Here is a 15039-nt window from a genome sequence, read left to right on the forward strand (position 1 = left end):
ACGATGTTATCGCCCTTGGACTTTCTACGGAACATCGCAGCAACCACGACGGCAGAAATGCGCCTGGAGTGGAAATATATGGCACCCATACGCTTGCGTGTGACCCGCTTTCACGGAGCGAAACATCTCTGGAACTTTTTTTAAGTCACTTGCCGAAAGAACAGGTGCGTCTTATACACCAGCACTTATATACATTTCTTTTTTTTTTTTCGGAAAAACTGCCATTTTGAGGGGGGTGCGTCTTATACAAAGGTGCAAATTATAGACCGAAAAATACGGCAATTTTATTGCACTTATATTACCACAAATAATATAACAAACCTCCACCCAAAGGCACTAAGCATCAGTGGTAAAGTTGCTCCACTATAGCTCTCTTTAGCTTCACCTCGCGCGCAAGAGTGTAAGTGGGACAAGGCAGCCCCACTAGCGAGGAGTGAAACAAACGATAGGGTGAGGAAAGCAGCGTACATACTGCCAGCAGAGCCAGCACCGAAGCGCGGCACGGGTCTCTCGCTCCGCTCCGTTCACGGTTTGACGCGGTGATACCTTTTATTTTTTTTCGTGCAGTTCTACAAAACGGAACCATGTGTGCTACATGGTTCCGTTTCTGCATGTGGCGTATTGTTTCTGAAATGGGGAGTTTGTCAGATGGACGCCGATCTACCACAGAAAGGAGGTTGCAATGTCGATATCAGAGTGCTCACGAAATTCTAGGATTTTCAAGGAAGGAATAAAATTCCAGGACTTTCAAGGGCCTTGAAAACGCACTTTTCAATTTCAAGGGTTTTCTAGGTCCTGTACGCACCCTGAATAAATATAGCTAACAATGATAACGACATTTACGCAATTCTAACACGCACTTTTTTTCTTCAAAAAAATTTGCGCCAAAGCTGCCTTCTTAAAAAAAAGCAGAGTGGCGACGCTGACTTTAGAAAACTGGCCACCAATGTGCAACACATATTAGACACTTGCTCATCTTTTTTGCAAAAAAATTGGGTGCCCTAGATTTCTGCTTTGTTTGGGAGCTTTAATATCATTTCTACGTTCGTTTTTACTTCTGACACATAGAAAGTTGGCGCATGTTTGATTTGGGGGTGTGTTAGAATAGGGCAAATACTGGCGTACGAATCAGCAGCGCGTTTTTGCATTTTTTCTGCATTTGTTTAATTCGACAAGGCGGATAATTCTAGCAATTTTGTCGGGCCCATCAGGGTCAAATTAATGGAAGTCGACTGTAAATAACATCAGTAGATTATGGCAGTAACCGTTATGCTCCATGCTCTCTGGATGAAAGCATAGAACAAGATTTTTGTCCAAACATGGAGTTCATATCTATGCTTAGTATTAGCATACAGTGATTCATGTTTCCAAAGTTACCTTCTCTTCTAGGGTGTGCAGTGGCCATGCCTTCCTTTGGTGGATACCAGCTCATGTCAACATTCATTCCATCCAGAATGGTCAGCAAGTAGCTGTAACTACGGCCAGGTTTGCTGCCACAGCTCAATTCCAGTGGTTGTGGCACCTTGTCCACTGGAAAGAAAAAGGAGGGGGAAAAAAATGTGCGTGTCAATTTTTAGCATTAAAAGGGAGCTCTCCCTCTATAAAGGCAGCATTAAGTCAAGCATACTGAAACAACCGATGCAAAACTTTTTTTCAACTTCCATAAGCGACAAAAAGGGTGCTAACAGAGAGGAGCAACATCACTATTTTTAAAACGAAGAACCTGCTCCAACTGGCATACTTTCGGTGGCAAAAGTTTGCCTTTCGTGTCTCTCTATACTGACACTACAATGCTTTTTTAAAAACTCTGTGTAAAAACCCATAATAATCACTATGTCACAGAAAAGAATAAAACAATATAATCAGTTAACTTGCATTTTCCATCAGCTTTCTCCAATACATGGTAGAGTTCAAGACAGCCTTCACCAAGGAGTGCATCTTTTATGAGGGAGTTGTGGTTGAAGACACGAAAATGAAGCTTCGAATATGGTGTCACCAACCTGCAAACAAAGTCAAAGTACACGTGAAAATATGCAGTTCTCAAGTTTTAACAATCTTGATGTGAAGAAAAAAAAAGTAAAACTTGCTCTGGAGGTGTACCAGGTTCAAGGCCGCATGGAGACACATTACTCCAATGCATGAACATATTTTAGCTTCAGAATGGTACAACCACTTCAACTTTTAACTAATATATACTTTTAACATCTCATATTCTAACACCCTGCCAAGGAAATTACTGCATCGTGCTATGTTGGTTTGCAGTTTTTTCTTCCCTGTAAAAAAAAACTATGGGCTGGCCAAACTACTACTTTTAACCATGCCATAAGCATCGGTTTCTTGATTTTTAAAGCAGATTTTCACAGTCAATGGCACGCTACCATATTGGCTATTGACAAATTCTCGGCCCAGTAAATTGCTGTGATAGCTGTAAAATCATGCCTTTAGTACAGAAAGTAAGTAAATATGCATATGTTTTCCCAGCAATCCTGTGTGCCACATTTACAACAAAATTGTGGAATGCAAATATAGTGGAAGGAATGCAGTGCTGACAAGCAGCAATTAAGTAGCAGGCCATAATTTTGTCTAGGGTTTAATATGGGTCTACAATTACTATCTCTAAGAAAATATTCCTTCCTCGAACATTGTGGCATGTCTGCTTAAATACAGAACCCTGCCCCTCATAGACCCAGAAGGAGGGTGCTTAGAATGAAAAAAAAAAAAAAAAAAAAAAAAATGAAGTTACCCACATAGAAGTCATGCATCTCACCATAGTAACTCTTTCCTTACCACAGGGAAATTGGCTGTTTTTGTATGTTTGAGTACTTTGTGCAACAGCTGATAAGTTTACAGTGTCACGCAGTATATAAAAGTGAAGGTAAATGAATGTGCGTTAAGTAATATTTATTATTAAGAAATATAAAAAATGTTATTTGCATAAAAAAATTCTTAAACAAAAAACCCCAAAAATTTTCAAAAATCTTTTTAGTAAGAAATAACATCTCTGGGAAAAATTTTTTTAGGGAAATTCCAAAATATGCAAATTGTTGATATATCCCTTGGCAATATTTCTTTAAAGAATTTACCCATGGATAACGTACCGTATATACTCGCGTAATGAATGCACTTTTCCCCCCAAAAATCGAAGCAAAGTTGGGGGGTGCGTTTATTATGCGGGGTAAATTTTTGGGAACTTTTTCGAAACAGCAAAAATTGAGAACTGAGACGACAATTATTTCAAAATGCTTGATAACTTATCTTTGCACTAAAAATAGTTGTAAGCTATTCGCAAACCGTAACAGCATTTTTATTTCCCTTCATCACGCATCGAAACCAGCAGACCTGTCGTCCAGGTCGCTGGCCGCTTCATCCACATTGTGGTTCCCTTAACAGTTCGTCCTCGCAGCCGCTTCCGGCCGTCTGCCATTATCGGAAGCATCATGTTAAAGCGCTGCTTTTTGGCAATTGTTTTGACAAGCACGCTGTATGCGTCTCTTTGCTCAACCGTCTTGCTCATCGGCATGTCAGAGCAACTGACTGCGCCGATCATGAGCCGGCCGCCTCTCCTTCACAACCGTATTCTGAAACGTTCCACTTCGGCGATAGTTCGCCTTTCACCTTCAGGCATGCGCTGATTGGCTGTTTCAGCAAAATTGGATGAGCTGATTGGCATGCTGAGCCCGACGTCATTCAATTTTTCTCAACCACCCAATCAGTGCGTGCCTGAAGGTGACAGGCAAACTTTCGCCGAAGTGGAAAGTTCCAGAATACGGCCTTGGACTCTCAAGTGCCACGACCTGCCGCGCATCGCGCACGCGCGCTCTCCTTCTAAGTCTACCGAGTCCATAAACTGCGTTAAGTACTGTTGCAGAGAGCCAGTTGATGTTTTTCTCTCTCTCTCGAGCCTGCGCGGTACCTTTGCGCCAGCACTGGCGGCAAGCATGCAGCAAGAGCAGGCTGAGCGTTATCGCGGTCACTCCTTCCGTCAAGTCCCAAACAACCACGATAACGCGTAGCCTTTCCTTACCGCATGCTTCCCGCCACTGTTCTCTCGTCATGGCTTTGCCATGGATGTGCATAGAGATTAAATGCGCTTGCTTTAAACACATGTGCGAGAGTAAAAGATCCTAGTCTCTCCGAAAAACAATAGCACGGTCATTCAATCGTGGGACCACACAGCAGCAAAGTTGGGAGTGCGTCCATTATGCGAGGGGAAAAAAAAAAATCAATTTTTTTGCGACCAATCTTGGGGTGCGTTTATTACGAGTGCGTCCATTACGCGAGTGAATACAGTACTCTTTGAGTTAAGAAAAATTACATGACGCATAGGTGAAACATTTAAGTTCTTGGTTGGTCCTACTTACGATTTTTTTTTTCAAGAAAAAGATTATATTCCCAGCATAATATTATATACAAAAATACAAGTACTAAACGCACATTTCAAAAGCACATTTCGGAAAAGAAACAGTCATTACAAAAAGACGTAATAAAAATTACCAAACACAAATAATTAATGAAATTCACGGCAAACTTTCCTAATGACAGACTTACGAGGTGTGTTCAAAAAGAAACCAAACATTTTAAATAGCACGCCAACCGGCCGAGGGAGCGCGCTGCGGCTACTAAGCGCATGTAGCGGCAGGTTTAGACAACAAACTGCCATTTGCCGCATTTTGCTCTGACCGTTAATTGGCGAGCTACAGCCGCTGAAGTGAGCACATGATCAAGCTGTTCTTCGGATTGGTGCCAAAGTCACAATGAAGGAATTGAAAGACAGTGGGTGTGTATGTGAAGTTCTACTACAAACTTGGGAAAACTTTCACACAGACATTTCAGTTGCTTAGCCAAGCATACGGAGAGGACTGTATGAGTTGCACGCAATGCTATGATTGGTTCAAGCGTTTTGAAGATGAAAGAATGTCAGTCGGTGACGATCCCAAGCCTGGACGACCTTCCACATCCACAGATGATGACCACGTCGAGAGTTCGAACTGTGATTCGTGGAAATCATCGTGTAGACTGTTAGAGAAGTCACTGACGAAGTGGGTATCAGCGTAGGATCATGTCATGAAATTTTGGGTGAGAACCTTGGGATGCGTCGTGTCAGTGCAAAATTCATGCCGCGTTTGTTAACTGACGAACAGAAGCAGACCTGTGTTGAAATCAGCCAAGAACTGCTCGCCGCTGCCAATGACGATGAAAATATTCTTAAGAACATCATAAGACACGATGAGACATGGGTTTATGGCTATGATGTTGAAACAAAAGTGCAGTGATCGCAGTGGTGGCCAAAGGTTCTCCTCGTCCAAAAATGAAGGTGATGTTGGTTGTGTTTTTTTTTACTGCAAAGGCATTGTCCATCAGGAATTTGTGCCACATGGTAAGACAGTAAACAGAGAAGTTTACCGAGGAATCCTAGCCCGTTTGAGAGATTCTGTGCGCAGTAAGAGCCTGAATTGTGGGAAAATCAGGCTTGGATGTTGCATCATGACAATGCCCTGGCTCACGCGTCGCTCCTTGTCCCCAACTACTTAGCGAAACACCACACTCATGTTGTGCCCCACCCATCATATTCTCCGGACCTAGCCCCAGCAGACTTTTTTTTCTATTCGCCAAGTTGAAAACCACCTTGAAAGGACGTCGTTTCCAAACTGTGGAGGAAATCCAGGAGGCTTTCCAAAAATGGAAGATGGGAAGAGTGCATTGCCAGTAGAGGGTACTACTTTGAAGGGGACAGCACTTAAAATGTACCATAAGCAGTAAAGGTGTTATAGCAAAAGTTCAGTTTCTTTTTGAACACACCTCGTATATCTACAGAGAAAAAAATTCTGTATGTCGGTTTGTCAAGGCTATGCGTCCGTGAATATTTGTTGGAGTTTATACATATAGCATGAACGACCTCCACTGTAAAGGACAGGCGAAAAAACTCGAGAGCTCTCGCCAGCCACTTCGGACCCCTATGGAGCGTCATCCCAAGGTCAAAGCCTGTCCTCTTGTCAGTGGGTAATAGCTGATGTTCCCGGCCGATCTGCTGAAGTTTCCTCAGCCAAACTAAACTCCGATGACGCGACATCGATGTCCCAGTCATCACTGCTCGAAAAGTTCAAAAGATTGCTTTAGGATCGTCCGGATCAAGCGAAACTGCCTTTTTTAGAGCGTGCGCGGTTCCGGATGTCGATGCCCATCACGTTGCTCAAGTGCGCCTCAACCTTTGAGCTCGCACGCCCTTTAAAAATCTCTGCTATGCGGTAAAAATATGAACTGCGCAGAAACGGAAACTCTACTTTGTATACAATCACCGAGATGGCGCTATGAGTCCAGGAGCGCAGTGGTTTTTTTTTTTTTAACGTAGATCACCGGTGATCGATGCCTAGTGCTGTGGTAAGGAAAGAGTTAAAGATAAACCATACATAAATTTAATGCGAATTAAGAAAACGTTGGAAGTATGCATGCTCATATACATGACAGACAAATGTGTTTTCCTACCGCTTCCATATGCTGCAAAAAAGCAGGAGCCACCAGCTATTGCCAGTCAAAAATGTCCATCTGTGTTCCTAGCTATATCATTCTGTTTACAAGGTGATGCTACAAAGGCTAGAGAGGAGTCCCTCACTGCTCACATTCGTGACCAAGAAATAGTACATCGCATATGAAAGAAAAGACATGGGTATGCGTCATGTGATTTGATGTAACATTAACCCTTTGCGGTCATGTGTCGGGCTCATGCCACCATGCGAAAATAACGGCTCCGATCACATCTTGAGAAGCGCCCGACGCGCGCGTTTGCTTGTATTCGCCGTTTATTTGGATAGGTTGTGCCATCTTTTGACCCTGTTTTCAATTACAAATTGCAGTTTTTTGTTGTCTACAGTTGAGAGCAGCACTTTTTAAAGGGACTTGAAGAGATTTTTGCGCACAAATTGTAGTGCGTACTGCTGACCGGACGGCGATGTTTCCTGCGCAAGCATTTTATGGATGGGACTCGCACAAGTTTAGCGAGTCCAATGATGATTTTATTTCCGAGGAGGACTATGTACCGCCTTCAGAAGGTCATCAAACGTCCTCGGATGACAGCATGTCAGGAGACACTGACTGTGATGACCCAGGAGGCGACGTTTTGTGTGGTGATCACCTGCAACTATGCTCAATACTATGCTCAAGCACCGCTGACAGTAAAGGGTATAGAGGAATGTTTCTCAAATAAATCCACTAACATGTGTTTGTGTACTAGAGCATTTCTTCTGCATGGCGCCCAAAATGCGTGGAATGGCTTCTGACCGGAACGACCCCAAACTGTGTAAAGGCTTATGACCGCAAAGGGTTAAGTCTCTTACTATTTATGTCACAAAATATGACTAAATCATTACACTGAAAGCATTGCAGATCTGAATCTATTTACCACCGAAATAGCAGAGTGACATGTTTTGGCAACCACTTGTGTTCGTGACCAAAACTTAGTATATCTCGTACTGGAAGCACGAGGTGCACAAATAATGCTTGATTTAACGCAACCTTATGTCCACAAGTTTTAGTTCAAATATATGAAGTTTCATATTTACCCGTTTCCAAAACGCGCTGGACTCTAACGCGTACCCAATTTTCGTGGGCTTAACGTAAGAAAATAAAAGTGCATCTGAATGTAACATGCCGCCGATTTATATAAAATAAAAATATACCGTGCCCCCCGACATTTGCACTTTAGTGGCCACAGATATCAAGCACACAGAGGAAGTATTCTCGAGCGATCCCTTTAGATACTGCCATTTCTTGCATGAGTCTCTGCATCAAAGTTATCGAAGTATGGGGCCAACAATGTTCCTGGCATTGTGAGGAGACAGCAAGCTTGGCACAGCGCCAGAAACGCTGGTGGCCGATTAAGCCATTCCATTCGGTGCTGATCTTCCACTGAGAAAGGCCTCATACATTTATCACCTATTCATCAGTGCATCACAGGTATCAATTTGCCATAGCGTACCTGGTACACCAACCACTGCACTGTACATCAGGAAAAATGTAAAACGGAGAAAACAATTACAAGAAAGAAGTACTTACACTGGAAACTGTTCGTCCCATTTGGGATTGCAGGTGCTTTTGCTGTACTCTGTTTTGACAGGAACTCCACCATCAACACTGAGCTCAACATAAGGGTCTGGTTTGAACAGTATCCCAGATGAATTCAACTTTGCTGAAACAACTGCATGGTGCAAAATAAAATAAAATTTTAAAAAAAGTGTCAGGAGATTACTGAACAAATTGACAAGGAAACTGAAGACTTGCCTGTCACATTAAGTTCAAAAAGAGACCCACTTGAAGAGCCTTCTGACATTTTCTAATTTCCACCTACGCCTGAAAAAGGAGGAAAAAAAGGAAAAAAAGAAAAGAAATGAATCAGGCAAATGCAGATTTCATTGCTTCTGGGTAACATATACCCATATCTGTACAAAATATGCTTCGTACAGATATGGGTACAAATATTCCAACACTAGCAATATCAGCCACATGTTTTACTCCATGCTCACAATGTAGTGGTGTTGCTGCCCTCATGTGTGCCATTCATATGCCAGACACAAGCGTTTGTAAATGGTCACTAAATTCACCTTCCGTACAGGCTGCTTCAAAATTAGCTTTTTTCCCTATTAACTATAGGAGAATGGAATGAAAAAGCTTACCCTGTATGCTTCTGAAAGTCTATCGCTGACATGTTTTTTTGTTTTTTTTTATGTGCAAAAGACCCTTTTCATAATTCTCAAGTGCGTTTCTCTGCCCAAGCAAAATACTTAACAAGTAATTGTTTTTTGTTCTTACTTGTGATTGGTTTACACAACTATATTGGTACATCTTTAAAAAATTGTTACTCTCACCAAATTGAAGTGCTGTAGTGTGTTACCTTTTTGAATACTAATATTCAGTTTACTTATCTATGCTGACGCCTTTCTGATTTTCTGTTGGTGGTACATGTAAACTTCTGCTCACTCAAATTGTCATTTTGCACTGAACAAGTTTCTTTCTATTCCTCTTAGTAAAATGTTGACTGCCCATAGGTTGCATTCTATAATTCTACGATCCCTTTGATATTGGCAGTGAATTCAAATAAATAAAGCACTGAAGTCTATCAACCAATAAATTTTACAGCCAACAGTAGTGGGTAAAAGAGAAGGTGACCTATGAAGTGACTTGTAGAGCAATCAACAGAGAAAGACAGCATAACTGTGCCAACAACAAAGTTTATTGCAGGAGGCTGTGGATGCCACTGCTATGTTATACCCCAGTCACACGGGCACCCGCAAACTCCTTTAAACTCCATCTCGAGGGAGATGCACTCGGTGTCACATGGTGGCCCTTCCGCTAAGGGAGTTTAATGGAGCCTTTGGATAAGGGAGATCGGCGATCTCCCTCAGCAGCTGAAGAGAGCCCTCTCGTGCCCATACTTGTTGTAAAACTGAGAATTTAATTATTGTTTGCATTAAAATTAATATTGCGTGTGTTTAGAATGTTTCTATTGAATTAAATAAATGTTCAAGCACAATTTAGCAATAATTATACTTGCTGCTGCAGAATACTCTCGACCTAGGCCGCTTGGTACCATGTTTGTCCCGTCTTTCGGGGCGTTTACATGACAGCGACAGAATCGGGACGAGTCAGCTTGTCGGGCTGGAATATGCCTGTCGAGTTCACATAAACGCTAGCCGGTTGGACTGAACAAACATCGAGTCGGGCTCAGTCAGCCCGAGCCGTTAGCAGTGTGCATGTACAAGAAGACGGGTTGGGCCCACCAGCGCCGAGACTTGCGCGAGAACACTGTGACGTCGCGATTTAGGCGCCGGCAGCAGGAATAGCATCAGAACGCAGCCAGGACAAGCACTGTGCAGTGCAACCTCATCGTAGCAACAAGACCCACAAAATAGAGCTGCTGCAGACTGCAGCGGGAACAGGAAGCCCAGTTCGAACACGGTGATATCTCGGCTCGACGTTGTGTGCCGTCGTTGACCAGAATCGTCATAAGCGAGTTCATGTAAACGCAGTCACGTCGGTCTCTGTCAGCCCGATTTCTGACTCGACCCGCTCACGTCCTTGTCGTGCTAGTCATGCAGTAGCTGGTGTGGTCACTCGTGACTGACACCGGCACAGTAGTCGAAATAAAAGGAAAGCTCACGAGGTCACGGTGAACGAAATGTTGCACTTTAGTATAGTTTGCAGCAGTTCGGGTAGCAGAACAGGGTGGCTAGCATCCCTGTCAGTAGTGCTATGTTTAGCGAGCGCACTTTGATTGTTAGCGAGGCGTATGTTTTTCGCATCAAATATATTGAATAACATTTTTATGAAAGGAACGTTAATTATAATAGCTACCAGCATAATTAGAAGTTAGATTCTTGTACTTGAAAAAAAAAAAAAAAAAAACACCACTGATTGCGCCTCTGGCGGCTTCTTTTAAAAACTCGTTATTCGCCATGTGACACGACCACAATTTCCTTGAGGTCAAACTCCCTTTGGAAGTCTCACGCTACCTTATCCTAAAGGAGTTTGTGGGTGCCCTTGTGACATGGATATTATTCCTTCCCAAGAAAATTCTCACTGCTTTTGCTAGACGATGGTAAATGGAAATAACAAATAAAACTGATGCAATTATTTGTGCAACAACCCTGGGTTGTACTGAAACCAACATGAGGAGAAAATTTATTATTGAAAATCAAAACTTCAGTAACATTCACTCAATTATGTGGCTGGCATGTATGATGGTTGTAGCTGTCTCATGGTGGCACTGCCTCAACCACATTCATGTTTGCGTTGTTCACTACTACTGAAATTTACACCGATAAAGACTGCAAACAAGGATTATAGATTTAACTTTAACAACAATCAGGAAGCTATATCAGGAAGCTATGTAAAGTGTTCATGTAAACAATTGCTGAAAAAAAAATTTAACAGCGGCACTTCATGTGAGGTATGCCAAGCTTTATGACCCTTAAGTCCAAAGGCACCCCCCCCTCTCTCTCTCTCTCTTTACAGGATGATAGCTGCGGTACAGAAACAGTTTAGCCTTGTGCAAACCATAGCATGGCAAGCACAAACATTCTAAGAAATAAATGCACTGAGGAAGATCATCTTGATCATTACACAAGTACACACAAGATACAAGAAACTGTTTCTGCAAGTTCACTGTGACATTCCCTTCCATAATACACAAGTCCAGTATTAAAGTAGGAGACAGCAAGGGCTACTTACAGAACCAAATTGCAGACTGGTGCACATCTTAAATTGAAGTATTACAGAACAAAAGACATCAGGCTCTGCAGACACACCACTTCTCTTATGAAATGCTTAATAAAGTTTTCTTGATTTTTTTTTTTAAACAAGCATGCATGTTGCGAATACATTACTTAAAGATAGCATACCCATTAGCAACATTTCAGAAAGCATCACATCGACCAACGTTTGCCTTCGGAAATATAGCTCACCAGTCAAAGGAACACGTACTACGTTTAGTATAGACACCTGTCTTGGAGTGTGAGGAAGAGTGCTTGCAACATTCAATTCCGTTTTTGCCTTTTAAAAGTGGCATCAGCTCACAATGTATGTACATGTAGTTCACCCCTTGTCAATGTCTGAATTGTTAAGGCTCATGCACTGCACAGAGGACAACACTAATACCCTGTCACCTACTTCCTGAGCATAGCAAGGTCAAACAGAAGGTAGCAATCTGAAAAGTATCACTTGCCTAAAATCGGTCAGTAAAGCAGGAGTGTCGGCAAAAGGAGTTGTAGAGCACAGCTGTAGTTCATACTGGCCAGCAAGCTAGAAGACAGGCAAAAAGCGCATGAAGCAAAATAGTAACGAAAGAAAAAAAAATAAACATATATATCCTGATAAGGAAAATAAGCATATTCCTGTGATAGAGGCCCCAAGAATGCACAACAGGCTGGAGAAAGGAGCACATGCATACCACAATATTTCACATCTTACGCAGCCTAACATGAAGGCCAATAGCTCTCAACTGAAGAGGTTCATGGTGTTAAAAAGAAAATCTCAGGGAGAATCTCATCGGAGCTGTTCAGGGGTATGTGGAAAATAAAACATCTCAGGATTTCTTTTTCTTTACAGCTGTTTAGCCAGTAACATAAAAAAAAAAAAAACACTAGTGAACATAAAATTATGTCCATACACAGTGCATCAACAAAATTGTTAATTCTGCTACTGGGTTTAGCATCAACCAGTGTTTCCTTGCTACAGTATGCTCCTCCGAAATATAAATGTTCTCATTAGCTCTAATTGAACTGCACAAACTCCTCCAATACTTTGTTTCTTTTTCAATTTGCCTTAAAATTCTCTCTAGGAATACATGCATAAACATGTCAATGTAAAGCCTTATAATTAGAATTGAGATGCTTGTACAATAAATTACTATATGAACCATGAAAAGTGCCAGTGCCTCCCAGTTTTCACAGCCACAGTCTTCGTTGGTGTGAAAAATGTCCTATATAGTGAAATCATCTACGGGCATATCATCAGTACCTGCTACACTATCTTTTGGATTGCTTCCATAGGTGAAGCAAGCTTTGTAATACAAAAAGAAGCTTTACATGTCTCTTGGGAATACAAAAAACAAAAACATCCTGGATTCATTCAATAGTTTTTATGGACACAAACTGACCCGGTAAAGATATGTTCATAGACATAGACAGGACAGTCAAAGTAACAGATGATAATTGACAGTGATGTAATTTTTTTTAAAGAGTGCAGCAATACAAGTTCTGCTGAACGTGATGGGGTATAAAAATTATGTGGCTCAGCGACACTCACTGGTGCAAAACTGCAGCTGAAGCGCGTTATTAAACTGAGTGGCAAGGCATGTCACACCTATAACGTGCTGCCCTACATGAGCATGTCTTCTACTATAAAGTATAAGAAGCAGTTGCATGTGTGTGTGTTTTTTTGGCATATGCGTATAACATTGCTGTTCCACACACATTGCTTTGAAATGTACGTAGCACCTTTTCATGGCATACACCACTTTCATCTTCAGATAAATTGCATTATACATCTTAAACTGATAAGAAAATTATTAAAATTGACAGGCACCGAAAATAGAGTATATAGTAAACGTTTGTGAAGCACAGCACAGTTTACAGAATAACAACACATGCTGTGTTTGCACTTCACCATCAATATTAGTATTTCAGTAGAGAAATCACAATAATAATTCACAGCCTTAACTCTTCATAAGTTGACTGTTTTCTGTTCAGAGAGAGAGAGAGAGAGAGAAAAAAAAAACTTTCTAGATCATGCATTGCTCTCGCATTTCATTGCTTTGCGACAACCATAAGCCTATATTAAACAAGAAAGGCAGAGCAAAGGAGAAAAAAAGAAAACACTTTGGTTTCACATTGAGAAAACCTTGGAGAACTCCAATTTACCATGCATAACAGCGCACACAACATGAAAGAGGAAACCGTTATGTGTATAACGGTTTCCTTTTCACGAGTCGTACAGGTTAATAAAATTTTATGCGACACAGAAATCAGAGACTACTCAATTCGGTCAAGCTGCATACCTAGACTTCACGAATGGTTCCGACGCTGACGCATAGCGATCACAATGTAGCGCAAAATCCCATGTACGTGCCTACCGCGAACCTTGATCGGTCGGCTAGAGTTACATGAAGGATGTTTGCCAGCAGATAACATACCCGTGCAGGTCAGCTGCTCATCGCTCAGGCGACAGGCGTTGAAACTTGCTTTAAATACGTCAACGACGCAGCATCTGGCGCTCCACTAAGTGCAATCATTTGCTCTATATTTACGAACAGTAAAGCACACTGGCCGAGCAGTTGAGTCGTTTCTGCCTACGAGATGAAAACTGGAGAAATGCGAGCAGAATATCCTGACATCGTTTAGGCCTAATCTGGCCGTGATGTGAAAGCTACAGAAAGTGACGAGTGCCAACACGCAAGTGGAACTATGGGCGCGCAAACATCGCCGCGGTTCTCCTAACTGGAAGGCTGGATGATAGCTGACTCGCTGTTACGGTCCAAGGCGGAAACACAACGGTGCTATGCGGCCTCCCCGAAGCGCCTCTTCCCCTTCCTCCCAACAGACACGGACAATAAATCGGGAACAGTTCAGCTATGCGACAGTGACGATTGGCCTCACCGCATATTTGCGTGAAATAAACATGATCTCAAATCAGAACAAGACACACAACCCATAACTCATTTCACACCCATTCCGGCAAAGAAAAAAAGCAAAAGCAAATATATTGTTGAAGTGTAACCTTGGATTCCGCAGAATGAGAAGCCTGAGCAAAACACCGATCAGAAGCGAAAGCCGCAACATGACCGTTATCTTACCTTGCATTATCGGGAAATTAGAAACATGGGCCTAAATAGAGTGATCGAGCACCGAACCATTTAAATTCCGACCAATTGGTCACATCATCGCAACTCCCTTCGTAAGACGATAAGAACCCACCATTTGTTATCACGTGATTATTCTCGACTTCCTGCGCTTCCTGTTCTGGGAAAACATCTCGCGAAATCTCGTTATGCGCGTTGGTTGCAATGTAATATTTTGCTTTCTTACGTTAATCCTCAGCGTTGCTAGAGTGAAAAACGGTTAAAATTGCAAGTGCTGTTGACAAAGCTAAGCTTTTCTGCAGGCGAGCAGCGATTGTGAAAGGCAGATAAAAGACGTGGTACGTTCACTGGGTATCAAATCCATGAGCACGGTGCATAAGAGATACCTATTAGGTACATTTCTTTTTTTTTTTTTTTTGCAAACGATAGAATTACGTTATACAAAGGTTGATTTTGAGAAAATATTTCGCTTGTGTGCCACTATGCTGTAAAGTTGAACTCATAAACCAGATGTGTCATAAAACTCGCAGAAGCTGCAGCCGCTCGAAATATGTTAAGCAGAAAACATCACCGCTCAATAAAGTTGAGCACTTTCAACAAAACTATGGCACATGCAACAGTTGCCAAGAGGCAAATAAATTTGTATTCATGGCCACAAAGGTTATCGGCAGCCGCTCACATGTGCGATCGTC

General features: G+C 42.0%; 1 protein-coding gene across 5 annotated transcripts in view; it reads right to left on the reverse strand.

Annotated features, from left to right (window-relative positions):
- Positions 1-14494, reverse strand: part of LOC119466438 (E3 ubiquitin-protein ligase wwp-1-like) — a 66851-nt gene extending 52357 nt beyond the window's left edge. For 2 of the 5 annotated variants that reach the window (XM_049669918.1, XM_049669904.1), the window contains exons 1-7: positions 14342-14494; positions 11714-11790; positions 11221-11247; positions 8275-8343; positions 8050-8191; positions 1876-2000; positions 1378-1530 (exon numbers count right to left, since the gene is read on the reverse strand). In XM_049669918.1, the coding sequence (XP_049525875.1) occupies positions 1378-1530; positions 1876-2000; positions 8050-8191; positions 8275-8323 (469 nt within the window). In that variant the 5' untranslated portion in view covers positions 8324-8343; positions 11221-11247; positions 11714-11790; positions 14342-14494. Of the gene's footprint in view, positions 1-1377; positions 1531-1875; positions 2001-8049; positions 8192-8274; positions 8344-11220; positions 11248-11713; positions 11791-13681; positions 14067-14341 lie in introns of those variants that run through there. The other 3 variants (XM_049669911.1, XM_037726953.2, XM_037726961.2) reach the window with 3 other exon arrangements.
- Positions 14495-15039: the final 545 nt, after the last annotated feature.

Source organism: Dermacentor silvarum, chromosome 1, assembly GCF_013339745.2.
Source record: "Dermacentor silvarum isolate Dsil-2018 chromosome 1, BIME_Dsil_1.4, whole genome shotgun sequence".
NCBI classification, from domain to species: domain Eukaryota; kingdom Metazoa; phylum Arthropoda; class Arachnida; order Ixodida; family Ixodidae; genus Dermacentor; species Dermacentor silvarum.